This window comes from Gigantopelta aegis, chromosome 8 (genome assembly GCF_016097555.1).
Source record: "Gigantopelta aegis isolate Gae_Host chromosome 8, Gae_host_genome, whole genome shotgun sequence".
NCBI classification, from domain to species: Eukaryota; Metazoa; Mollusca; class Gastropoda; order Neomphalida; family Peltospiridae; genus Gigantopelta; species Gigantopelta aegis.
Genome location: NC_054706.1, coordinates 76,407,588 through 76,435,289, shown reverse-complemented (window position 1 = coordinate 76,435,289; position 27,702 = coordinate 76,407,588). Strand labels below are relative to the sequence as shown.

The window sequence follows — 27,702 nt, the reverse complement described above, 5'->3', positions numbered from 1 at the left end:
GCACATGCGCAGTGGAATGTGAAATACCTCTAATGTTTGGAATATTATTTTGAAGATATCTTTCAAATGTGAAACATGGTGAACCATTGTTCGGTGTATGGCTGTACAAAATCTGCAGTTAAAGGCAAAAGAAGTTTGCATATTTTTCGAAAGACAAACCGACATAGTTTGCATGGAAGCAGTTCTTAAACCGAACACGTGCGTATAGGAAAGGACCGTCAAGATGGGATTCGATTTGCAGTGACCACTACATCTGGGGATTACGACAATTATGTAAGATGGTCGATGGGAATGGCACCAAAACTTGTCTGTTCCAAGCCTGTATCCCCCCTGTTCAGGCTATTTGCAGCCCAAAGCCCGAACGTCGCCCGGAGACAAAAACAGATAGGCCTACCGAATGTTAATGCGATTTTTTCTAAAAAAAAATTATTTTCCCTACATTTATTGTTTTAACATATACAGTCAGACCTGCGACATTTACACCATCCGACCATAAATTGTCGGGAACAAACGTACACCAGTGCTATTCTGTTCATTACAACGGAATTCACACCTTCCGACACCGACAGAGCAAATTAGGAACAAACGTGCATACGACGTCTGAAAACACCTCTTTACAACATTACATAATCACAGATACCGTAGCATATTGGCAATACACACACAACCACCTAGATTCCTTGATCTCGTTGTGAGCCGACTGTGTCACATGCTGTCCGAGCTACCGATTTTCTGCGAAATCGGTAGACATGTATTGCTTTTGCAAATAAGCCTTTAGTTAACCAATTAAAGGATTAACTTCGAACAATAAAATCTTTTATTTTTATATTTTGTAAACGAAACAGGTACCAATCGTAGATGTCTGTAACCAAGTAATGATTAGATTGACGATGAATGCGCCTTGTTTAATATATTTAATGATGTTTTAAAAAAAACATATTTAATGTGTGTACGTGTATTTGTTGTTTTTAATAATAATTGCAATACATTAATTATTTAAATGCTATTTTTCCTACATTTATTTTTTTAACATATAAATGCATCGTGTTGAGATGTATCTTTTTGCCAAATATGAACAATGTACACCTCGGCATTAACATTCGCGCTTTGTTTTTGCCACCGGGCGACGTCCGGGCTCCGGTGTAGCAGGCTCAAACCACTCCCCTCAGATTTCACTCTAGAGTGATTTGAGCCTAGGCTCAGATCACTCCCCTGCCCAGGCTCATTTCACTCCCCTCAGGCTCAAATGACTCCTCTCCAGGCTCAAATCACTCCCCTCTCTAAATTACGAGTATAGCTATTATCTAGAATGACATCGGCATTGCAATTAATGAATAAAGGAAAGGAATACACTTGCATTATGACACTTTATTTGTATTATTTGATAACTATTTTACTGACTGCATGCCTGCTGTGGATGAAAGGGATAGTATTTTTTTAAGGACTAATTATCTTTTAATACTTTTATGATCTTCTAGGCTCATTTCACTCCCCATCCAGGCTCAAATCACTCCCTTATCTAAATTACAAGTATAACTATTTAATACACGTCCTTCTAATAGTAGCGTCTTCAATTCTTAAATTAGTGGTAACTAGTGAGTTATTAGGAATAAGTAACTGCATATTTGAGTACATCGCTTATCGTAAGCAGTTTCAGGTAAACAAAATAAATACTAATTTGTCAATTAAATACCAGCTGTTACTTATAATAAGCAAAGGAGGACATTTTTATTGTTTACATTGTAACTCAATTTATATGTTGTCATAGTTATCTTCCGAGAATAGTTTTTTTGCAGATGATTAAACTTGGTGAAAAACAGTTTGTGTTGTTACGTGTGACTGTCAATATAAGGAATGACGTCTGAATCGACTTGCTTTATATTATGTCCTCATGGATGTAAGTTGGTTCACGAGAGCAGATTTTCCATAACACAGACTACCTTTAGCCTTAACACAGACTAACTTGTGGGGTTATTTTCCATGTTTTCACGAACACAGGTAATGGAAAATAGACAATGAGGTCAACATATCAGAAAGCATACATTTCAGATTCATATATGACTACATTACACGATTAAAGTGTTCATTGTAATTTGTGAGGTATATCATACAGTTAGAGTCCATGAGGGGTGGTACAACGCACAAGGGTTCGTACCGCATCCAGCGTCGCTGGCCTTGGCGATCTTCCGTGTGTATGACTACTGGTGTATTTAACATGGAAGCCACAGCAACAATCTCAATGTCTGTGGCCCAAACTGCATTATTGTCCATATCACTCGCCAAATAGTATGCTGTCATATCTGGGTGGCCAGAGTAACCCTGGAAGTGCTTGCTATAGCGTTCATCACCGAGAACTTGAACGACTTGTGAGCGGATTGTCCTATGGTGCTTTTCAGTTCTGCTTACTTCTTTGGAGATAGCCCGAAACAGGCAGTTGCCGTCCCCTACTATCGTGTCAATTTTCGCTGGTAGTTTCTCTAGAGATCCGGGGGGTGATCGCTTTGGGAACCTCTCCGAACATGTAGCTTGGGCTTGGACTGGGGCTTGGATTTGGCGATTGTGACAACTACGTTTACTTGCATGCATTTCGGGGCTTGTCTCACTTCACACAGGCTACAATAGTTAAGCAACGTCTGTTGAGGCCCATTTTGTAATAAACGACCCATTTTGTAATATGTACCCATTTTGTAATAAAAAACGACCCATTTTGTAATATGTACCCATTTTGTAATAAAAAACGACCCATTCTGTAATAAACGTAGGTACCCATTTTGTAATAAAATCGGACCCATTTTGTAATAATAAATAGGTGCCCATTTTGTAATAAAAAAAATGCCCATTCTGTAATAAAGGCTTAAAACGTCAGATTACAACATAGGTATAGGCCTTTGTTTAATATATACAAAGTGAAATAATATTAAACTTTGTGTTTAGATTTATTTCGATGGTCGATGGTTCGCCTGGGATACGAAATTTCTAACGCTAACACCCTAAATATACATTGTTTTCGTGTTCCAACCAGTGCTATTCGGTTGGGGTATGAAGTATGTTCTACAGCCGTGTATCAAAAATAGTAGCTTGTGTGGGTAGTCTGTATCATAATTATCGGAACAGCAACAGCTGATTAAAATACTTTGTGGTGGTGGGGTAGGGGTGGGGGTGGGGAGGGAGTGTCAGTGGGAAATCACTTTTGACGGATACTAGTTTAAGTGTATTTCAGCTTAAGTAGTTGTCGATTAAACCCACTGTTTTTAATCCGCTGCTACAGCTTTTACAACACATTCATGTAGGTTACTTTCTCTTACACATATCTACACTTAGATTATAATGTAACAGTAGTGGCATAATGGGGGGGGGGGGGGGGGGGGGGGGGGGGGAGAGAAGGAACTGGTTGGAACTGGTTGGAACGGCAAAAAGCCCAATTGATGTGTTCACCGAGGAGGTTCTATCCTGTTACCCAAGTCCCCCAGGCGAACGTTCAACCGATTAAGCTAGATCCCGCCCCGATCATGATAGATAATACCATACGATGGGTTACGAAAAACAGCAAGGATATTTTATATGCACTTTTCCATAGTCAGGATAGTACATACCAGGGCTTTTAGTATACCAGTTTTAGGGCACTGGTTGGAACAGACAAAAAACCCAATTTGTGTGTCCACAGAAGTTCGATCCTGCGACACAAGCACCTCAAGCGAGCGGTCTGGAGTAATGGATGAACGGAAAAACTGAATAGGTTCACTTACAGAATCAACCTTAAGACATATTCGTACCCCTGACGAACTCCCAACCACTGAAAAAAAATCTAAACACAAAGTTTAAAATTATTTCAATTTGTATATATTTAACATCTATGTCGTATTCTGACGTTTTAAGCTTTATTACAGAATGGGCATTTTTTTTATTACAAAATGGGTACCTATTTTTTATTACAAAATGGGTACCTACGTTTATTACAGAATGGGTCGTTTTTTATTACAAAATGGGTACTTATTACAAAATGGGTCGTTTTTTATTACAAAATGGGTACATATTACAAAATGGGTCGTTTATTACAAAATGGGCCTCAACAAACGTCGGCAGGTAACAATGGAACACTTTGTTAAGCCCCGACTGTTAAAGTGCTGTTCCAGATGTATGATGTATTGAGCTATATCAATCAAGATATTAGTTAATATGATTAGAAAATTAAAAAAAAAAATGTAAAAAAATTATATAACGGTATATTTTCCATTTAAAAATATTCCCCTGAAAAACAGAACCAGCTGAATTCGTTTCGGGAATTTCCGTAAGATTTGATCCGTGACGTCACGAAGGGAACGCCTTTCGATAGTCAGCGCCATTATTTATTGCTTCTTTTGTGTTTATTATGGTTAAACGGCGTGTTGTTGGCGGCTGTAGCAATACAAAAGCCGATAAATTTAGTCTTCACGCATTTCCTAGTAATGTTGCTGTGAATAATCTGTGTGTAAATTTGATTAAAACAACGTGAAAATACTGGACAGGAAGAAAATGCCGGAGACCGTTGACTGCAGGCACTTTAGTTTCGATTCGTCCGAACTGGCTTGTCGGCTTAAGCGAGATATGGGAATACCATGTGTTATGGCTTTTAAAAAAAAGATGCCGTACCAACAATTTTTCTGCGACACAAAACAAATGACAACAGCCGATGCCATCCACACCGAAACGACTTTGGGGTGCATATCGTCAATGTCCCAAATTGCGTTATGCTTTCAACTCCGGTCAGTTTGTTTTTTTCATGCACGGTTCGTGCAATCATCGAGATCCGATTTGTTGTCGTTTGCATCTCGTTCATTTGTGAGATTTTTCTTTACAGTTCGAAAACATTAAAACAATAAAGTACAAACAAGTAAGTATCTATAGCCTAGTCCGTCCCATCCTACAAAAATGTAGGGTTTTTTTGTGAAAAAAAAAAAAGAAGCTAATTTTGTATGCATCTTAGAAAACAATCGGCTCAGAAATAAATGACTTGTAAATTCCATAGTATAAAAAAAGGCGTTCCCTGTAAAACAAACTATAAATACATTAAATTAATTTTACTATACCTTCCCACAAAGAAAACCTTTTTTCATACTATGGAATGTGCTATAAGTTATTTATTTCTGAGCAGACTGTTTTCACAACTGCACACAAAAAAATAGTATTGTTTTGTTGTTTCCAAAACACTTTTACTTTTTTTTTTACGTCAAACTAAACTGAAATTATTCGCACAAAAAATATCTTCATGGATGGGACGGGCTAAAAGTCGTTTTTGTTTATTTCTTAAAATTAAAATAAGTTATTTATTTCTGAGCAGACTGTTTTCACAACTACACACAAAAAATAGTATTGTTTTGTTATTTCCAAAACACTTACTTTTTTTTTTTTTACGTCAAACTAAACTGAAATTGTTCATAAAAACCCCTATCTTCACAGAGGGATGGGGACGGACTAAAAAATCGTTTTTGTTTATTTCTTAAAATTACCGATATCGGGTCCACTTGACTCGTAGAATTCAAGAGTTATTTATCGTCTTCTCTACTACATCACAAGTATTAGAACATACAGTGTAGCAAAATAATTCGCACCAAAAGCTAAAGAACAAAACAAGAATAAAAGTTGTAAATTAGTGGTAAGCTGTCTCCACGACCATTTTCATCGTCATCTGTCAGGCCGGTGGTTCATCGGAAGATGTTCCAGGTTCAAACTGATAAGGCATTATTTTTTGTGTTGCACAAATATTAGTCCAGTCGTCATTACTACACTATTCATCATCGAAAGAAGAATCGCATGATCAATGAGCTTGGCAGTCGCTGTCGGTCCCACTTTCGCTTGCGCTGAAAGTCGTCTCGTGGTAGGTTTCTGTGAAGCGCGTTCCCTTCATGACGTCATGGCTATTTACAGGCAAATGTTTTTACCGAGAATTTTACTCGGTCGTTTCCGGCAGTGTTCTACGGGAGTGATGTTTTAATACTTTTATGGGGCATTTTCGTAATTATTGATTTACATATCGGTGTAAAATATTATTGCATTGAATTAAGAAAGCATTTAATTGTTGAATTTGAAATTTTAGTGTATGGTCTGGCACAGCACTTTAAAAGAAAAACTCAGAAAATTTCTTGACGTTTCAATGTGTTACATGTTCCAAATGTATTTGTGTTATTTGTTCACAAAAGCTCAACAATCTATATAAAGAGTTTCCACTTTAATTTGGTTATTGTTGTTTTATAAATGTAATTTAACACACGTTTGTACCTTGGTAATATTAATAGTAAAAATTAAAAAATGGTTATCAAGGCTGTTTCTTAAAACCTCAGTAAACCGAACACCCCTCTAAACCGAACATTTTATTCGGTACCAAGGGTGTTCGGTTTAGAGAAGTTTCACTGTATATATATATATATATATATATACACACACATATATACACACACACTTATGTTGAAATATAAATATACAGCGGCTAACACATACCTTGTTTGGAGTCATTCCTCGTTGTCTTATGCAGGTAGAATAGCTCCGAATTTACAATCTTGTAGTTTCCAGCCTTCTGTCGGAAGTTCGCCTTTTTACCCCGATCTCCAGTGCACCAATCTGGGTACTGTTTGGTGTGTAAGAACGTCCGTATTTCGTCGAAATCCATGGTTTGAAGCAGTGGAAGGAAGGAAGAGGGTAACGTGCCCCTATCCACAAGGGTTCAGGCACGCCCACCTAGGATTTAGTCTCTGACATCGCCAGTGACCAATTCCGGGGCGGGAGGGGAAGCAGTGGAAAGGGACATTTCGGTTATACGGTATATTTAACATATTGGCAAGTTTACTCACCTCGATCTACCTACTCCAAATCAGAGAACTTCCGTTTGCCCCTTACATAGATTAAAGCAGTATGCAGTTTAATAGCACGACCATTAATTTAGAGAACGGGATTATCCTCTAATAGGACCAAATCGTCCCACCCTCGAACATCGCATGAATGTAAGTTCCGGTGAGAAGATGAGGTTGTGTTGAATGCAATGAGCTCACACACAAGCAAGTATATGGTAGTGTTTGAGGGTGTCCTACCAGGCTACCTGATCAACTATTAAGTATAATGCTAGAAGAAGAATAGTTTATTTAAGTGTCAAGCGTATATGAAATAAAGCGCATGTTTACACAATAAATGAAAACACACAGGCATTATTGATGACTTATGAGCCACTGTTAAAACTGTACATACAAATGGTAATAATAAAACATATACATATATGAATATTCACCACACGTAAGCAATACGTATTCAATTAGGCCATATATATAGTTATTTGATTCCCTCGTTTACGGAATTTTCTGTGATATAAATAAACATAATTGTAGCTCATGCCACACTATAGCATAAACCAAGCCCACATTTGCATTCATAAACAAACATTTAAAAAAAAAAAAAAAATTGATATTTAAATTTTGTTTTAGTTATTATTGTTATTTTTTTAAATTTTAGTCTTTAAATTAGAGAATATTGGACTTGTCTGTCAATCGTCAATCTGCTACTATATATACTAGTATATATCACATGCTCTATATTACATCTTACACATGGAGATAAATCGTTACCGATTTGATCGGGCTGCTGGTACTCCCTTGCATCTGCCAGTGCAGGCGGTCCCTCCTCTCCCCTCCCCTCCCCCTACCTTTCCTGTCATGGACGGAGGAGCCGGCCAAGGCCGGCTCTTGTGCCCACGACAGGCGTGCGCTACAACAGCTTGTTCTGAATGTGCACGTAAAACCCTATGACATGACATGACATGATAAATCGTTCTGCATTAATATACTAGGGGGAGTGATTTGAGCCTGGGGAGTGTTTTGAGTCTGCAAGAGGGGAGTGATTTGAGCCTAGGCTCAAACCACTCTAGAGTGATTTGAGCCTGGGGAGTGATTTGAGCCTCCTACACCGGGCTGCAAATAGGCTGACTGCATTTGGCTTGACGGATCATCGTCGGTGTACTACGGTTCAAACTGATAGGGAAGTACACCTAACGGAGTTTCTCCTTCCTCGCCAATCGAGGTAGCATTAGAATAAATAGACAAATGCGACAAGTCCGAAATGTCCAAACTAACGCCCGATAAGAATGAACTATTTTCCGAAGAATCATTACATGCTGTCGCCATGCTAACCTACTAATGAATGAGTGGAATTCACCTGATGCTACGTCACAGGTCAGATGCAGGTCAAATCGACTGGATCAGGGTCCCCCCACCCCCCCCCCCTAGCGTTTTACAAAAAGTCGCTTTATTAATAATAAATGTTTTTTATTGTTAATAATATAATCTTTATGTATTTTTAAAATATACTGTGTACTAATAATGTGCCATGATTGTGGACCTTTAACTGAGGACAGTTTCAACGAGTTTGCTTCAGCGTTGAGCAATCCTTTTCAACAGATATTGCACACTGTTTTGAAATAGGTGTTTACTTTGGTGAGTCAGCTGAATCTATAACGTAGAATGTCACGTGCCTAAGACCGGTGTTATATATATATATAGTGACCTTTGTAAGACTGAGTGCTTGACCACACCAAGAGACACAGAAACCTTGTTTTATTTCGATTAACCTGCGTTCCTGAACGTGAAGACAGAGGTAGGCTATTAACGATTTTAGTCTTAAAATGAGCGTATGTGGTGCTCGCATGTCTGCGTAGTGCGTATGCGTGCTTGTATGTAATTGATACATCTCAACATACCCAGGGCCGGAGCTAGCAGGGGTGGGGTGGGGGTGGGGTGGGGGGTGGGGTGGGGGGGTGGGGTGGGGCAAGGAAAGCATTATAGAAACTTTAAAAAAGGAGTTTTAGACTGTTAACTTTTGCCCCCCCCCCCCCAACAAAAAATCCTAGCTACGGCCCTGATACCGGCAACATTTTTACAATAATACAACAGTCTCATGATTTGTAACTAAATAGTAAGTGAACACGGGCGTAGAAAGATGTCAAAAAGTGTCTGTGGGTGGGTGGGCTAAACACACGTACGCACGCGCACACACGCACATACACACATATAAATACATTTATAAATATATAAAATATAAAATCAATCCCTGTTGCTAAAAAGAGCGAGGGGGCGCATGCCCCCCTGCCCCCCTCCACGCTTCCTACGCCAGTGGTAACTTACAGTATAAAGTCATTATTCTACCCAAGATATTGTTTCTCAGGTTCGCTGATTAGGTTTTTGTTTATGCTATCCCCTAAAATAGGTGAACCACTCAGCTTTGGTTTAACTAACGAGATACCAAACATGTGTCATATGTAACTCACGTCGAACTCGACGGTCTCGTTATCAGGCACGTAGGTAAGTTATTGGGGGAGGTGCCCTCAATTTTGTTTTGTTTTGTTTTTTATTTTGTTTGTTTGCTTTATATATAACGCGATTTCCTAATATTTGAGAACCAAAATATTATAGTGCTAAATGTTTTAGTGTACACTTCATGCGCGTATGTAGAACAGTTTGAAGGGGGAGTGTCTGACTGGTAACCTGATACTGAGGGCGCGATGGAACTCCCGAGTTTGTAGTGGGTTCGATGGCATACATGTATTTTCCTGAGAAAAAAAAGAAGAAAGAAAAGATGTCCCGAAATGCAATATGCTGTATTTTACAAGTGACATTCTTCATGACAAGCAGTTTGGGCTATTTTCCGTTCCAACCAGTGGTCCACAATCGGTTCATCAAAAGCCGTGGTATGTGCTGCCCTGTCTGTGGGAAAGTGCATATAATTGGCCCCTTGCTGCTTATCGGAAATAGTAGCCTATGTAGTTGCAGCCGGTTTCCTCTAAAGAAATATGTCAGAATGACCATATGTTTGATGTCCAATAGCCGATAATAAGATAAAAATCAATGTGCTCTAGTGGCGTCGTTAAATAAAACTAACTTTACTTTTCTTCATGACGGGCAAGCCTAGTAATGCAAAACATTTTAAGTGCATTTTGCGCGACATATTTGTATGTATATGTGTGTGTGTGTGTGTGTGTGTGTGTGTGTGTGTGTGTGTGTGTGTGGGCGGTATCACAGTATTTACAGTTTCTAGTGCAAGGTGCCAGTAAGTGGATATTCGGATTACTACGGTTTAAACAGATGAGCTCGTTTTATGCCAGTATCTGTGAAATAGGGTTCTACATAATGACTAGATCTACTTAGCGGGAAGGTAGAGTAGGCCTATAGGCTAGATTTGAAACCCTCCACAGTTATTTTAAATTAGTTACGACCCCCTACACACATTGTTACATGACATCGGGACAATTAATTAATATGTATGTGCGTGTCACTTACGATGCCATCATGTTATTTTATAAAAGTTCTGTTCCCGTCCGCTGTAAAAGAGAAAGGAGTAGCCCATAGTCCGTCCTACCCTCCTACAAAAAAAAAAATATTTTGTAAATAATTTCAGAAAAGTAAGAGTGAACATTAAACTTTAGACATGTTTTGTGTGCCATAATTATGAAGTATTTTCTTGTAGATCAGCCAACAGACATGTTCACCAGTCTTGTGATCTTCAGTTTCTTCCTGGTGTCTGCGTTGGAAGGGTCTGATCCTAAAAAATGTTGTATGCCAGATGAGTGGTTTTCATATCTCTCAGACCTGGTCCTCGTGACTAAAGGAAACCTGGTATGTTGTAGGTATAATAACCATTATCATGGAACTCTAAAATGATCAATGTAACGGTATTTAATGTCAAATATAGGGCTATTGTTGTATTAAAGCGGGAATCTTTGCCCCAGAAATTCCATGTTTTTGCTATAGAGTTATCTCTGGCTGAGAAAGTAATTATAACCGCCCAAATATCCTCTGGCTCTCGTATAGCAAAGTACTCTGGGTAATTGAGGTGGAACATAGCCCAGTGGTAAAGTACTCGCCTGATGCACGATTGGTCTAGGATCGATACCCGTTGGTGGGCCCATTGGGTTATTTTTTGTTCCAGCCAGTGCGCCACAAGTGGTGTAACAAAGGCCGTGGTATGTACTCCTCTCGGTGGGTTGCTGCATATAAAACATCCCTTGCTGCTAATAGGAAAGAGTAGCATCAGGTTTCTCCTCGCATTATGTATGTTGTCCTTAACCATATGTCCGACACCATATAACTGTAATTAAATTGTGTAACTCCACATATTTTGAGATATGCATTGATATTTGTACATATATCTTAGTCCTACATGCCTACATATATATTTTACAGGTTGGCAATACCTATTCATACAGTTACAAACTAAAAAAGGTTGCTGTGAGTAGTTTTGAATTCGTGCCCAGTGGTGGCCCTTCCAAGCCGATTGTACGCACAGTGTTTGATTACACGCAGGTAACACTAACTTGTCACTGTATGTCCATCTGTCTAATGTGTTTGTGTATGTATGTGTGAATATGTGTGAGTGTGTTTGTGTGAGTATATGTGTTTGTGTATGTATGTGTGAGTGAGTGTGTTTGTGTGAGTATATGTGTTTGTGTATGTATGTGTGAGTGTGTTTGTGTGAGTATATGTGTTTGTGTATGTATGTGTGAGTGTGTTTGTGTGAGTGTATGTGTTTGTGTATGTATGTGTGAGTGTGTTTGTGTGAGTATATGTGTTTGTGTGAGTATGTGTGAGTGTGTTTGTGTGAGTATATGTGTTTGTGTATGTATGTGTGAGTGTGTTTGTGTGAGTATATGTATGTGTGAGTGTGTGAGTATATGTGTTTGTGTATGTATGTGTGAGTGTGTTTGTGTGAGTATATGTGTTTGTGTGAGTATGTGTGAGTGTGTTTGTGTGAGTATATGTGTTTGTGTATGTATGTGTGAGTATGTGTGAGTGTGTTTGTGTGAGTATATGTTTGTGTGAGTATGTGTGAGTGTGTTTGTGTGAGTATATGTGTTTGTGTATGTATGTGTGAGTATGTGTGAGTGTGTTTGTGTGAGTATATGTGTTTGTGTGAGTATGTGTGAGTGTGTTTGTGTGAGTATATGTGTATGTGTGAGTATGTGTGAGTGTGTTTGTGTGAGTGTATGTGTTTGTGTGAGTATATGTGTTTGTGTGAGTATGTGTGAGTGTGTTTGTGTGAGTATATGTGTTTGTGTGAGTATGTGTGAGTGTGTTTGTGTGAGTATATGTGTATGTGTGAGTATGTGTGAGTGTGTTTGTGTGAGTGTGTTTGTGTGAGTATATGTGTTTGTGTGAGTATGTGTGAGTGTGTTTGTGTGAGTATATGTGTATGTGTGAGTATGTGTGAGTGTGTTTGTGTGAGTATATGTGTTTGTGTGAGTATGTGTGAGTGTGTTTGTGTGAGTATATGTGTATGTGTGAGTGTGTTTGTGTGAGTGTGTTTGTGTGAGTATATGTGTTTGTGTGAGTATGTGTGAGTGTGTTTGTGTGAGTATATGTGTTTGTGTGAGTATGTGTGAGTGTGTTTGTGTGAGTATATGTGTTTGTGTGAGTATGTGTGAGTGTGTTTGTGTGAGTATATGTGTTTGTGTGAGTATGTGTGAGTGTGTTTGTGTGAGTATATGTGTTTGTGTGAGTATGTGTGAGTGTGTTTGTGTGAGTATATGTGTTTGTGTGAGTATGTGTGAGTGTGTTTGTGTGAGTATATGTGTATGTGTGAGTATGTGTGAGTGTGTTTGTGTGAGTGTGTTTGTGTGAGTATATGTGTTTGTGTGAGTATGTGTGAGTGTGTTTGTGTGAGTATATGTGTTTGTGTGAGTATGTGTGAGTGTGTTTGTGTGAGTATATGTGTTTGTGTGAGTATGTGTGAGTGTGTTTGTGTGTGAGTATATGTGTTTGTGTGAGTATGTGTGAGTGTGTTTGTGTGAGTATATGTGTATGTGTGAGTATGTGTGAGTGTGTTTGTGTGAGTGTGTTTGTGTGAGTATATGTGTTTGTGTGAGTATGTGTGAGTGTGTTTGTGTGAGTATATGTGTTTGTGTGAGTATGTGTGAGTGTGTTTGTGTGAGTATATGTGTTTGTGTGAGTATGTGTGAGTGTGTTTGTGTGAGTATATGTGTTTATGTATTTATAGGATACTGGAGCAGGACGTAGCCCAGTGGTAAAGCGCTCGCCTGATGCGTGGTCGATCTAGGATTGATCCCCTTTGGTGGGCCCCATTGGGCTATATCTCGTTCCAGCCAGTACACCACGACTGGTTTATCAAATGACGTGGTATGTGCTTTTCTGTATGTGGGATGGTGCATACAAAATATCCCCTAATGATTAATAAATCAATGTCTCTAGTGGTGCCGCTAAACAAATTTTTTTAATAGGATATTACACAAGCTGCCATTTCGAATTATATTTATGTCCCGAGTAAAGTAATTTTCAGTTGTCATGAGCAAGTGACAATGAAAATTATTTCACAAGGGCTATTTACATTATACTAGCCTATTTATTACCCATAATCGATTTTAATTTACATCGCTGTACACGTTTGTCTGGCATTCCGGTAAGGTCACAGTGCGCCAGTCGTATTTAGTGAGACATAACACTTTGATATGAACCAAGATGTTTTTAATTATATCCATAATAAATATGGTATATCTATATATGATATATCTCTATTTGGTATATCTATATATGGTATTTCTCTATTTGGTATATCTATATATGGTATATCTCTATATGGTATATCTATATAGTGATTTGCCTAGAAATTTGGCAAGGCATGGTAGACCAAACACTTTTGGGGCATTTTCACAATTTTCAGGGCACTTGTTTTTCATTAAAAATACATAAAAATTAATTGAAATAAACATTAATGTAATTTATGTGCTTGCTTTAATAAATGAATGACAAAAGATATAAAAGGCATATTTTATTAATTAATAATACCTTTTTGGCTGTTTTATAAAGGCAATTTTAGAATTAATTAGTGAAAAAGGCTTGTTTAATCTCAGGGCAGCATGGCACTGATTAAGGCAAGATGGTGCTAGCCTATTGAGGCATGGTGCTGCACCATGCTGAAACAAGCTAGGGAAAACACTACTATATATGGCCAACCTGTGTCTGTTAGTGTATGACTGTATATCCAGATGTTTAAAAACTGGTTGAGATGACACTGTTGTGTAATGCAAACGTGTAACTTTTTAAATGCATAAGCCTTCACATTATTTCTTTCTTTCTTACTGTTTCCATCAGTACATGTACTCAGATCCAGTGCACATGCAATGCACACACACCTTCACCACACATGCACACACACACACGCTCACACACACACACAGCCACACACGTGCAAACAGACACTACACTACACACACACACACACACACACACACACACACGTGCAGACAAACACTACACACATGTAGGCAAGTAGACAGCATGGGGGGGGGGGGGGTGTTATTACTCCTCTAGGACAATATTTGTTTTAAATGACACATCTGCCTCTGTGTTTAAAATAGGCAAGGAGAAAAAGAAGAAGAAAGGTTTGAAGGGAAATATAAGACTGCTAGCATGGCGGGATCATGTTTATTAAATACAATATATACTCTGCTTCAGAAAAAGGTGTTTTACATCAAACCAGATGGAACCTGCACAAGTGGACCAAACACAGATAAGATTCATCGGCCGTGTATACCAGGTTAGTGTGAGAGAAAAACGACATGTTCTCAACGGATGTGTATATCACGTTAGTGTGAGAGAAGAACGACATGTTCTCAACGAGTGTGTATACCAGGTTAGTGTGAGAGAAGAACGACATGTTCTCAACGGGTGTGTGTATCAGGTTAGTGTGAGAGAAGAACGACATGTTCTCAACGGGTGTGTGTACCAGGTTAGTGTGAGAGAAGAACGACGTGTTCTCAACGGGTGTGTGTATACCAGGTTATTGTGAGAGAAGAATGACATGTTCTCAACGGGTGTGTGTACCAGGTTAGTGTGAGAGAAGAACGACATGTTTTCAACGACCGTGTATACCAGGTTAGTGTGAGAGAAGATCGACATGTTCTCAATGACCGTGTATACCAGGCCAGTGTGAGAGAAGAAAGACATGTTCTCAACGGGTGTGTATGAGAGAAAAACTACATTTTGTATTTTATTTTAAACAATATTTATTCATTTAAAATAAATGAAATGGATCGGCAAACAGGCTGTATGCCTATGTAAATGCCTCTCCACGATGTAATTTGACATAATACATTAATTGAAATAAATGATTAACATGAAAGATGACATTACATAAATAACATTTCAGCCATTGCATACAGACTACAAATACTTTGCTAGATATAGAACTCGCATTCGTAAATATACACGAGCTACGTGTGTAAACCATATATAATACAAATTTTAAGCGAAACATGCAAATGGTGCACCAGACTAATATAATAATAATAATAATAATAATAATAATATATATATATATATATATATATATATATATATATATATATATATATATTGTGACGGAACATGCTCTTATCTTTTCGCCTGTGGCGATGTTAATTGTTTTAGAGGGTCGTGTGCAGCTTGGTTACGTAATACCTCCGCGCGACCGTACCCACTAACACACACCCAGACCAGGTGTGGAGGCCATGTGGCCAGTAGTTACGTAATAACTCCGGTAGTGCGGTTTTACGACCGTGGTTTCTGGCGGACTAGGCGACAGTAAGTCTGGCCATCTAAGGAAATATAGCGTCTCTGGGAGTTGTGGAACTATCACATGATAGGTGAGGTACCGCGTTGTGCCCCCAGGCGATATTCGCTGTCTCTGAGATTTTTGAATAAATAGATAGGATTTTAGATATATTGGAGAGAAACATTGGAAGGCTCCCAGGGAACGTTTGTCCGACTGGACTTGGTAAATATATTTTTCTGCTCTGTTGTATAACCTTGATGTGACTGATATGACTCTAAATATTTTAATACTGTATTATACCAATATTCTTTAGACAGTGTCTACGGTATCTGACGAAGTAAATTGTAGGCTTCACTGTTCTAATATATTTATACGAGTATTTGGTAAGATAAAGCTTAGCCGGTCATCCTAGAGGACCTAGGTAAACTGTAGGTTATTGTCTTTATTGTGATAGGTACCAGTATTAATTCTGTATTACAAGGTTACTGAATGAGTAGTTAAGGGTTAATTAAAAATTAACCATTTAGGAATAGAGTTGTAATTCATTTATTAATTAAGTTCCCCTGGCAGCGTTTCTCAATTATCACACGTGTGTGGGTTGTATTACCGTGACGTGATTAGAATATTGTGTAAACTAGACACCTAGTGATTAACTAATTAAGTGATTAGTTCTGGGTTGTTATTATATTGTTGTTGTTAATTAACTACTGCGGCAAGTACATTTGTCAGCGTAGTGTTAATACAGATTCCAAAGTGTATTGTGTTTTGTTGTGTTTTCTAGTGAACTAAACGTGCTATATATATATATATATATATAAGATCTTATCTCTGATTATACCTAGAGCCGAGCTACACGGGTATTAGACTGCCCGATACAGAGAGATCTAATAGATATACAGTTAGAAGAGATATTTGGATAATCGTGTTTTATTCAGTTACGGGTATTATAGGATCCCCGTGACATATATATATATATATATATATATATATATATATATATATATATATATATATATATATATATATATATATATATATATATGTATATATACACACACACACACATACACAAAATGACATGTTCTCAACGGCCGTGTATACCAGGTTAGTATGAGAGAAGAACGACATGTTCTCAACGGCCATGTATACCAGGTTAGTGTGAAAAATGACATGTTCTCAGCAGCATTCGAACCTAACGGCGGCACCGACGGCAATTGCCGTCGGTAGAGAGCATCACCGATGGCACTTTTGTGCCGTCGGTAAAGCTCCTCAACAATGGCGAAATGTATTCACCTGGTGTACATTATCTGCCAGTATTTAACATTTGCACATTTAAAAGATGTCTACATATAACAAGATAGCCTTTCAGTCAGGTTTATTTGCTGCAAATGTCACTTTTAAAAACAATTGCCATAGGCAGGTTCAAAATTGCAGCCAGAAGACTGTTTCACCCATTGCAATTCTTTTAAAACTTGCCGTGGGAGACAAATTGTTAAGTTCGAGCCCCGAGTTCTCAACGACCGTGTATACCAGGTTGGTGTGAGAAAAGTCCGACATGTTCTTAAACCATCAATTCTCCACAACACAGATACCACACCAATAGCAAAATAATAGCAAAACGAGCCAATGGCTAACTGACATTTTGATGGTCAACCTATGTTGATTTTGTGCAAGGTAGTTGTCAAGGGAAAATACTCCATAAAACTAGCAGTGACACAGACCTCTTGATATTGATGTATCATTCACAGAATGCATTCTCATGTAGAAATTGTATTGAATTGCATAGCGAAAATTAATGGTGGTGTGCATCCTATCTATAGATTTAAATACTAAACAGTGTGCAGGTCTACTCTTGAACACATTGGTCACAGTCCATATTAATTGATCTCTACTAGTGACTCGGTGTTGTAAGTTAATTTCTAAATAAACTGCTACCAGTGACCCATTATAGTCAATGCATTGTCTAACTGACCTCTACTAGTGACTCAGTGTTGTAAATTCATTGCTAAATAAACTGCTACCAGTGACCCATTGTAGTCAGTGCATTGTCTAATTGACCTCTACTAGTGACTCAGTGTTGTAAATTCATTGCTAAATAGACATCTACCAGTGACCCATTGTAGTCAGTGCATTGTCTAATTGACCTCTACTAGTGACTCGGTGTTATAAATTCATTGCTAAATAGACATCTACCAGTGACCCATTGTAGTCCGTGCATTGTCTAATTGACCTCTACTAGTGACTCGGTGTTGTAAATTCATTGCTAAATAGATATCTACCAGTGACCCATTGTAGTCAGTGCATTGTCTAATTGACCTCTACTAGTGACTCGGTGTTGTAAATTCATTGCTAAATAGACATCTATCAGTGACCCATTATAGTCAGTGCATTGTCTACTCTAATTGACCTCTACTAGTGACTCGGTGTTGTAAATTAATTGCTAAATAGACATCTACCAGTGACCCATTATAATCAATGCATTGTCTAATTGACCTCTACTAGTGACTCAGTGTTGTAAATTCATTGCTAAATAGACATCTACCAGTGACCCAATGTAGTCAGTGCATTGTAGTCTACACCATTGGAGAACCGTAAAAATAAGAATGATCATTTTCTGGTATCGACTAATTACTGGAAAACAGTCCAAGTTGTCATTATTGCTGTACACATTATTACTGAATGATGTTAATAACTTTTATAATCACAAATGGATTATGTATGTTATATCTGTTTTAGATGATAATGGTTGTACATATATATGGTTATGACAGTGCAATGCTATTACTAGTGCTTCCATGTTGTTTAATACAAAGCTTACGGATCAATACTTACAATCGTGGTATACTTATATTGATAACTCATCCAAAGCTTCCAATTATAAATTATTTAAAAATACTGTTGAATTTGAGACATACATCACACTTATAGAGAGAAAATATTGGTGTCCATTATTACGCTTCAGATTATCAAACCATAATCTTCCAATTGAAACGGGCAGATGGAAAAATGTACCAGTACAAAATAGAATATGTCCATTGTGTAATAATTACGATATCGAAGATGAGTTTCATTATATATTTACATGTTTGTTTTTCAAGAATGAAAGAAAGCGTTACTTACTATCTTTCTCTCAGTCTAAACCAAATATATGTACATTTTATAAATTATTCAACTCTAAGAAAGCTGGTGTCCTTAGAAAACTTTCTATATTTTGTAATCTAATTATGAATACTTTCAAATCCTCTGGCTGATATTCTGTGTATTTTTTGTATTTATTAATACGGTCTGAGTGTAAATAAAGTTCAGTTCAGTTGAACTGACCTCTACTAGTGACTCAGTGTAGTTGGTATACACTGTCAAACTGACCTTTGAGATCGACGAAATGTATCAATATATTGTCTACCAGTGACCCAGTGTTGTTAGTACATTGTTATGTTGACCTCTACCAGTGACTCAGTGTTATTCTTTATTGTGTTCACAGACGATGCTACCTATTTGGGCTCAAACTACTTCGGTTTCTTCCCTATTCAGCTGCCTTTTCACGCGTGGAAGTTCCAGTACGTAGACTCTCCAAAAGCTAACATCACCATTGTGTTCACACAGGAAGGGTGTGTGCCAATAGTGGAGGGAGTGTCCGGCAAGTTTAATGGAGGTATGATACCACATGATAGATATGATTATCACTGATACAACATATCAAGGAACATTTTGTTCAGTATCGTGTCGCAATTCGCTATACATGTTACAGAGACTGCTACACAATTTTAAAACATTAAACTAGTTGGTAAGCAATAGTCAGTTGACTAGAAATATTGCTAATCAAGATTTTGAAAAAAAAAAGTTCTCTGCATATGTCAGGGCTAAATTGATATGTAACAAGAGAGAGAAGGACTGAATTTCACAGTACTTAGTTAGATTTCAAATGTTTTGTAATTGTATGTTACTGTTAAACTACTGCAAAAATGTAAAAACTGGAAGAAAGAAAGAGTTTAATGGAAGTATGATACTATACAACTGCATATGTCTGCGCTTAATTGAAGGACTTCACGGGACTTTGTTAAATACTGTAAAATACTTTATTTTAACGGGATCAAATTTTTGCGATTTTATGAAAATGAGTCAGTTCGCGAGCATTTATGTTCGCGAATCCGCCATGCCTACCCCCAATAAAAAACAAAAAACAAACTGAAATACCAGTACTGAAGTCAATAATTTTGACGTTTATTGTTTACAAAATACCGTTTTAAAATACTGTGATGTTTACTTCCGGTTTTTGTAAGCACGTGTTGCTTTCATCACCATCACTTACGAAAGAAAGCAAACCATACAAATCGTAGTATTGTTTATTATCTTACGATATATTTTTCTGTACTTCTGTTGCATTGTGAAACGGAAACTAACGAGATCTCGGCCCGACTCTGGGCTCATTGAACAAGACTACTTTGTTTTTCAATTTGTCCAATTTTCGTCTGCCTTTTATTTCGCGTGGAATTTATTTCACTAATTTTATTAAAAGGCAAAAATAAATTCCACGCAAAAATAAAGTATTTTACAGTAAGCAACTATTAGATTTCAAATGTTTGGTAACTGTAGCCGACGTTACTGATTTGTTAACTATTACAAAAAAGTGAAAACTAGAAGAAACAAAAAATTTAATGAAGGTATGATACCATATATGTCGGTGCTAAATTGGTATACAACAAAAGAGAAAGAAAGAAAGGAATGTGGGTTAAGGACTTCACAGGACTGGTCGATTTCAAATGTTTGGTAATTGTACGTTACTGATTTGTTAAAGTTACATTCTCTGGTTACCATATTATAACATCATGTACAAATGTGAAATACAAGCTCAAATGCACTTTTAAAAAATTTGTGTGTGTTCGCAATGAACGGATATCGTCAAACGTATACGCTTGATTCGTCGCCTGTGCCGCCATAGCTCGGCAAAGCACAGATGACAGCCTGTTGTCAGTTTCAGTTAACACGTACGTTTGCTGATTTCAAATTGTAGGGTCCGTCTCAAAAAATTAAAAGCGAAATCTTGCGCTGTACGAAGAACGTTCGGTTGAGGATACGGTACTAGAGTCAAAGAGTTAAAACCGGTTTGATCTTGACATCGTATTATCGACAGTCGTACCTTCCTATTTCAGAATTGATATTTTATAAAGTGTTAGTAGAACTTTCAAAGTTTAGTTTGTATACTAGTAACACATTAATCATGTATATATTTTTAAAATAAAATATACTAAAGTAGACAATGAACGTTATCTCTTCTTAATTTTACGTGTTAAAATCGACAAATACAAATAAATATTATTTCGTTTGGAAAGGGTAAAGTTGGGGGGGCGGGGGGTTTGTTAACGACATCAAAGATAAAGAATATTGATTTAATAATAATCCGATCCCATACAACCGTAAATAAAATGTGTTGAGTGCGTCGTTAAATAAAACATATCTTATCCTTCCTTCCATCTGCTGTTGGATGTCTAACATTTGGTAATTTTGACGTATAATCTTAGAGAGTAATCGGGTGCATGTACAGGGGGAGGGTATTGGAGATCGAAACCCTTACTTGCGCAAGCTTAAACATTTTTTTAATGTATTTTTGGGGGGTAGCATGGCCCCATATAAACTTCGCTTAACACAGTCTATAACCCCAACCCCGCTGAAATCCCTGCACACGTGCCTTGGAAATCCGCTACATTTTTCTTAGCAAGGGATTGTTTATATGTACCATCCCACAGACAGGATATCACATACTATGGTATTTTTGTATACCCGCCGATGGGGATCAATCCTAGACTGACCGCGCATTTCCAAGAAACACCTTTTTAGGTCTAAGTAATGAATAAAAATAACATACAGTCATGAAAAATGTTACGTAAATCGAACACAGTACCCACTTCCTCTACCCCTAGAGCGTTACGTAATTAGTAACACCCTCTTATATGTAACACATATGCCAACAGCTGACCACTGTCAAAATTTCAAGGCAAATCCCCCACTCACCGACCCCTGGAAAGGCGTTGTACCATACCTCTATGGATATAAATATGTTTTGGAGATATGAGACGACCCCTCAATCAAGACAGTTAAATTTGTTCAAAAATTGCGAAATCTCACGTGATCTCTTGTTGGGGAATTCTATACTTGTAATAAGCCAATGAAAACCGAGATCGGTACGAGCCCGTCAAAAGTGTTCCACTTTCAAAATCATGGCTTTGTTTTTGACCTGGATAAGCCAGCGTAGTGAAACTAATGCGGAGTGCGGCGTCATATATGCACCAAACGTAATTGGATATTCTATATGCTTAAATAATAAAAATATTCCAGGGAATGTAGTTTTAACTATTGCAAGGAAGTAGAAACTAGAAGAAACAAGAATTTAATGGAGGTATAAAACTACATATGTTAACGCTAAATTGGTATATAACAAAAAAGAAAAAAAGGAAAAGAGGACTTCACAGGACTTTGTTAACATAAGCGACTGGTAGATTTGGTACTAGTAATTGTTTTTATTGAACTGTTGACTATTACAAAAAAAAGTAGAAATTGAAAGAAAGAACGAATTTAGTGGAGGTATGATACCACATATGTCAGCGCTAAATGGACACATAACAAAAGAGAAATATGGGAAATAATGTGGGTTATCGGCTTCACAAGACATTGTTAAATAAGCGACTGGTGGATTTCAAATGTTTGGTAATTGTATGTTACTAAACTGAGGAAGTGAAAACCGGAGAAAAGAAATGATTTAAATTTTACAGACCAGACAAATGTCACATAATATACTTAACTCCAAAAGAAACGCGAATACGTAGATTGGAGGTTTTGAGTGCACTCATTGAAATACGTCCCAAAGTTCTTAAAATAATCGTTTCTATGAAAAACTTAAACAATTCGTAAAGATGAGATTTCATGTTATTGACATGTTAAAAATCGAGGTCGCATTGTCATTTGAAATGTCAAGGCCATGGCGCTTCTTCAATGGCGTCACATGCCACTCAAACATGTCCACTAATAGCGGGTGTGTCCGCCATTGCTGGCCATGACCGCCGCACACCTCCTACCCATGGAGAGGAAGAGGTTCCTGATGAAGGCCCTGGGCACGTTGTTGTAGGTGTCCACGACGGCCTGGCGGAGCTGCTGCTGTGTCACCACGGGAGCAGGGCGTTGGTTCATCATGCGCTGAACCTCGTCCCACAAGTGCTCGATGGGGTTCAGATCCGGGCTTAAAGCTGGCCAGTCCATTGTGATGATGTTGTGCTGTGCCAGGAATGCCTGGGTGGCCCGTGCCGTGTGTGGCCTGGCGTTGTCGTGCTGGTAAACCATCTGACGGTGACCCGCGAAAAAAGGCACCACCACAGGCGTGAGCACTTCGTCGATGTAGCGCTGTGCTGTGACGCCCCTGCCGCGTCCTCGGCCGTTGTTGTCGAAGATAACAGGTTGTACACGACGTCCCCAGGATATGGCACCCCACAGCATGACGGAAGGCCCTCCCCAACGGTCCCTCTCCATAACACACGCATCTGTGAAGCGCTCACCTCGACGCCTCCACACCCTCATACGACCGTCGGCCCTATCTAAGCAGTAGCGGCTTTCGTCGGAGAAGACGATGTTCTGCCACTGTCGGTTCCGCCACTGTCGATGCAGAACAGCCCAGTTGTGTCGTGCAAGGCGGTGTCGCTGTGTGAGACGTTGTCCAATGTACGGTCGACGACAGTTCAGATGGATGGCGATCAGACGACGTCGTACCGTGGTGTAGGAAACGGGGCGGTTGTGGGTTCCCACTGTCTGCCGGGCTGTTGTGGTGGCTGGTACGAACCGATCACGCATGTGAGTTCGGACGATGTAACGGTCCTGGCGCTGTGACGTCACTCTGGGACGGCCGCTACGTGGACGGTCGACGACGTTGTTGTTCTGTAGAAATCGGTCTATGAGACGGTAGATTGTCGAGACATGGACACCGAAAGCACGTGCAACCTGCCTGGCATCCATTCCGGCCTCCAAATTCCCCAAAGCTCTATGTCTGGAATCAGCGTTAAGTCGTGGCATCGTTGTATCGCTACTCGTAAAATGAGTTGAACATTGCTGTCTGGCGTTTCTTTTATACCCAGGCCTGGTAGTGTTTCACGTGCAATTCGCATCTTTCATGATCCACCCGTTTTGCATTCCAGATCGATTTTGGTCGTCAATTTCAGCACGTGCGTGACGTCACACTGTACTCGTTTTTTTCATGCGTTATGTGGAATTGGATACGCTGACAAGATGGCTATTGGTCAACTTAATCGATTTGTACATAGTTTATTCAAATGTGGGTTTTTTAATATTTTAAAATTTTCGCGTTTCTTTTGGAGTTAAGTATATATCAGTCACAATCTTGTTTGTTTGATATCCAATTCATCAGCACTGAATTTAACTAGCACAATACTGATCTACTGTTTGGTCTCCAATTCATGAGCACCGAATTTAACTAGCACAATACTGATCTACTGTTTGATATCCAATTCATCAGCACTGAATTTAACTAGCACAATACTGATCTACTGTTTGGTCTCCAATTCATGAGCACTGAATTTAACTAGCACAATACTGATCTACTGTTTGATATCCAATTCATCAGCACTGAATTTAACTAGCACAATATTGATCTACTGTTTGGTATCCAATTCATCAGCACTGGATTTAAGTAGCACAATACTGATCTACTGTTTGGTATCCAATTCATCAGCACTGAATTTAACTAGCACAATATTGATCTACTGTTGTTTGGTCTCCAATTCATCAGCACTGAATTTAACTAGCACAATACTGATCTACTGTTTGGTATCCAATTCATCAGCACTGAATTTAACTAGCGCAATATCGATCTACTGTTTGATATCCAATTCATCAGCACTGAATTTAACTAACACAATATCGATCTACTGTTTGATATCCAATTCATCAGCACTGAATTTAACTAGCACAATATTGATCTACTGTTGTTTGGTCTCCAATTCATCAGCACTGAATTTAACTAGCACAATACTGATCTACTGTTTGGTATCCAATTCATCAGCACTGAATTTAACTAGCGCAATATCGATCTACTGTTTGATATCCAATTCATCAGCACTGAATTTAACTAACACAATATCGATCTACTGTTTGATATCCAATTCATCAGCACTGAATTTAACTAGCACAATATCGATCTACTGTTTGGTATCCAATTCATCAGCACTGAATTTAACTAGCACAATATCGATCTACTGTTTGGTATCCAATTCATCAGCACTGAATTTAACTAGCACAATATCGATCTACTGTTTGGTATCCAATTCATCAGCACTGAATTTAACTAGCACAATACTGATCTACTGTTTGGTCTCCAATTCATCAGCACTGAATTTAACTAGCACAATATTGATCTACTGTTTTTAACTGGCACTCGCATTTAACTAGCACAATATTGATCTATTTTCAGCTCACACTGAGGGCACGTTTGTGTTTTCTGGATACGAGCCTGAAGTGAAAGACAAGTCAGTGTTCAAGGTGCCACCTGGCTGCTAGTTGGGTACGTATTCGAAATGGAGTCACAACGGAGAGGCTCGTTTCTCTACTTGGTTCTAATTATTTCACTCTGTGGCTGTGTTTTGCTGCCTGTGGAAGTGCGCTTTTAAAGTGAAGGAATGTACATCGTTTGCAGGCACATGTGCAGAAATGTTAGACTAGGATGGTCTAGACTGGCCAGTAACCAATATTTATATGGGGGTTCGAAACATGCTTCTCCAGAATATGTATTGACCCCCCAAAACCCATCCCCTGCACATGTACCTGGTTTGTGTTCAAATGGAGGAGTTGGTGTTCCTGAATTATTTTTGTTATTATTAATTAATGTGGTTGAAAATAAGCAATATAAATATCGGAGGTTTCCCCAGAGGCATATAGCGTAGTGGGCCGCTACGCCTTAGGTGTGTAAGTGAGCGCTTTGATGTTGTGCAAGAGTCTTAAATCAATTGCCACCATGCTTTAATTGGCCATGTGTGACAATCGACTGTTGGTTGTAACAACTTTTGAAACTTAACTGTACACAGGTATTCACACCTGTAATAGGTGAAACATGTTCGTCATACCTAATTAGATCCTTTGACAATGGTCGATTGCTAATTGTCATAGACAACAAAGTTAACAAGCTTCAAGTGTGGTGTCATCTTGTCTCTCCCTCCGTTTCGTTATAAGTACATTTACTAACTTAGTGCCATGCTGCTCCAATATCAAACAAGTCCAGCTCATATTTGTTTTAAAAAAGAAATGTTTTATTTAACGACGCACTCAACACATTTTATTTACAGTTATATGGCGTCAGACATGGTTATGGACCACACAGATATTGAGAGAGGAAACCCGCTGTCGCCACATCATAGGCTACTCTTTCCTATTAGCAGAAAGGGATGTTTTATATGCAGCAACCCACAGACAGGGTAGTACATACCACGGCCTTTGATGTACCAGTCGTGGTGCACTGGCTGGAGCGAGAAATGGCCGAATGGGCCCACTGACTGGGATCGACCCCAAACCGACCGCACAGCAAGCGAGCACTTTGCCACTGGTCTACGTCTCGCCTCTATATTTGTTTTATTACAGTGACTCCTCTGCTCACAAACGTGTATTAAAATTTAATATCTAACGGTTCTAAGCCTATATTGCATGTATTATTTATGGTCAATAGTATAATTATGTCGTAATTCAACATAGACTAACGTATACACCCTCTGTGTAGTAACTGTGTTTTTGTTTGGTTGGTTTTTTTTGTTTTTTTTTAAATAAATATTTATTGTCTCGCATCATATAGCAGTGTCCGGGTTGGGATCCCCGAATCACAGCTTTACATACATATCCATGTTCTAAACAACATTTATTAATTACATACATACTACTGTATTCCAAGTCGTATTTAGATAAAGAATGATGATGCAATCCAAGATCGCCCTCAGATAAAACTAAAAGTAGAGCTGTTGGGTTAATATAGGTTTCCATCGCATATATCTAATATTTTATTTTTCAGAAACACACCCAGCATTTGAGATTCAGTCCACCATGACCCATATTGTTTTCTGAATCGTCTTGGTACTTTGTAACTTGTAACTTGGCAGCTTAATTAAATAATATAGAACAGCATAATAAATAAAGAGGTTTCTTTATTCAAGATGTAAGTTTTGTTTGTTGGCGTTCCTAAAGAAGCACAGCTGGAACATGTCCAGTTCATTGTGATCACTATCCATAGGGAGGCTCCGTCTAGTAATACGGGGGGGGGGGGGGGGGGCTCCGTCTGGTGGTACGGGGAGGCTACGTCTAGTGGTACGGGGAGACTCCGTCTCGTAGTACAGGGAGGCTCCGTCTGGTGGTACGGGGAGGCTACGTCTAGTGGTACGGGGAGGCTACGTCTGGTGGTACGGGGAGGCTCCGTCTAGTGGTACGGGGAGACTCCGTCTAGTGGTACGGGGAGACTCCGTCTGGTAGTACAGGGAGGCTCCATCTGGTGGTACGGGGAGGCTACGTCTAGTGGCACAGGGAGACTCCGTCTGGTAGTACGGGGAGGCTCTGTCTAGTGGTACGGGGAGGCTACGTCTGGTGGTACGGGGAGACTCCATCTGGTAGTACGGGGAGACTCCATCTGGTAGTACGGGGAGGCTCCGTCTAGTGGTATGGGGAGGCTACGTCTAGTGGCACGGGGAGACTCCGTCTAGTGGTACGGGGAGACTCCGTCTAGTGGTACGGGGAGGCTCCGTCTAGTGGTACGGGGAGGCTATGTCTAGTGGTACGAGGAGGCTCCGTCTGGTGGTACGGGGAGGCTACGTCTAGTGGCACAGGGAGACTCCGTCTGGTGGTACGGGGAGGCTCCGTCTAGTGGTACGGGGAGACTCCGTCTAGTAGTACGGGGAGGCTCTGTCTAGTGGTATGGGGAGACTCCGTCTAATGGTACGGGGAGGCTCCGTCTGGTGGTACGGGGAGGCTCTGTCTAGTGGTACGGGGAGACTCCGTCTAATGGTACGGGGAGGCTCCGTCTAGTAGTACGGGGAGGCTCCGTCTAGTAGTACGGGGAGGCTCCGTCTAATGGTACGGGGAGGCTCCATCTGGTGGTACGGGGAGGCTACATCT

At 39.1% G+C, this 27,702-nt stretch overlaps 1 protein-coding gene across 1 annotated transcript; it reads left to right on the top strand.

Annotated features, from left to right (window-relative positions):
• Positions 1–190: 190 nt before the first annotated feature.
• LOC121379886 lies at positions 191–26,746 on the top strand. Its single transcript, XM_041508551.1, has 7 exons — positions 191–273; positions 10,480–10,628; positions 11,196–11,315; positions 14,481–14,562; positions 19,040–19,210; positions 25,028–25,117; positions 26,609–26,746. Exons 2-6 carry the CDS (start codon positions 10,494–10,496, stop codon positions 25,111–25,113), a joined length of 594 nt encoding a protein of 197 aa, XP_041364485.1. The 5' UTR covers positions 191–273; positions 10,480–10,493; the 3' UTR covers positions 25,114–25,117; positions 26,609–26,746.
• The last annotated feature ends 956 nt before the right edge of the window (positions 26,747–27,702 follow it).

What these genes read in the sequence shown, in the direction of transcription:
- LOC121379886 (XM_041508551.1), top strand. Translation starts at nt 10,494, where the DNA reads ATGTTCACCAGTCTTGTGATCTTCAGTTTCTTCCTGGTGTCTGCGTTG. An exon ending in TCGTGACTAAAGGAAACCTG is followed by an intron (nt 10,629 to 11,195) that starts GTATGTTGTAGG and finishes TATATTTTACAG; the next exon opens with GTTGGCAATACCTATTCATA. An exon ending in GTCCGGCAAGTTTAATGGAG is followed by an intron (nt 19,211 to 25,027) that starts GTATGATACCAC and finishes ATCTATTTTCAG; the next exon opens with CTCACACTGAGGGCACGTTT.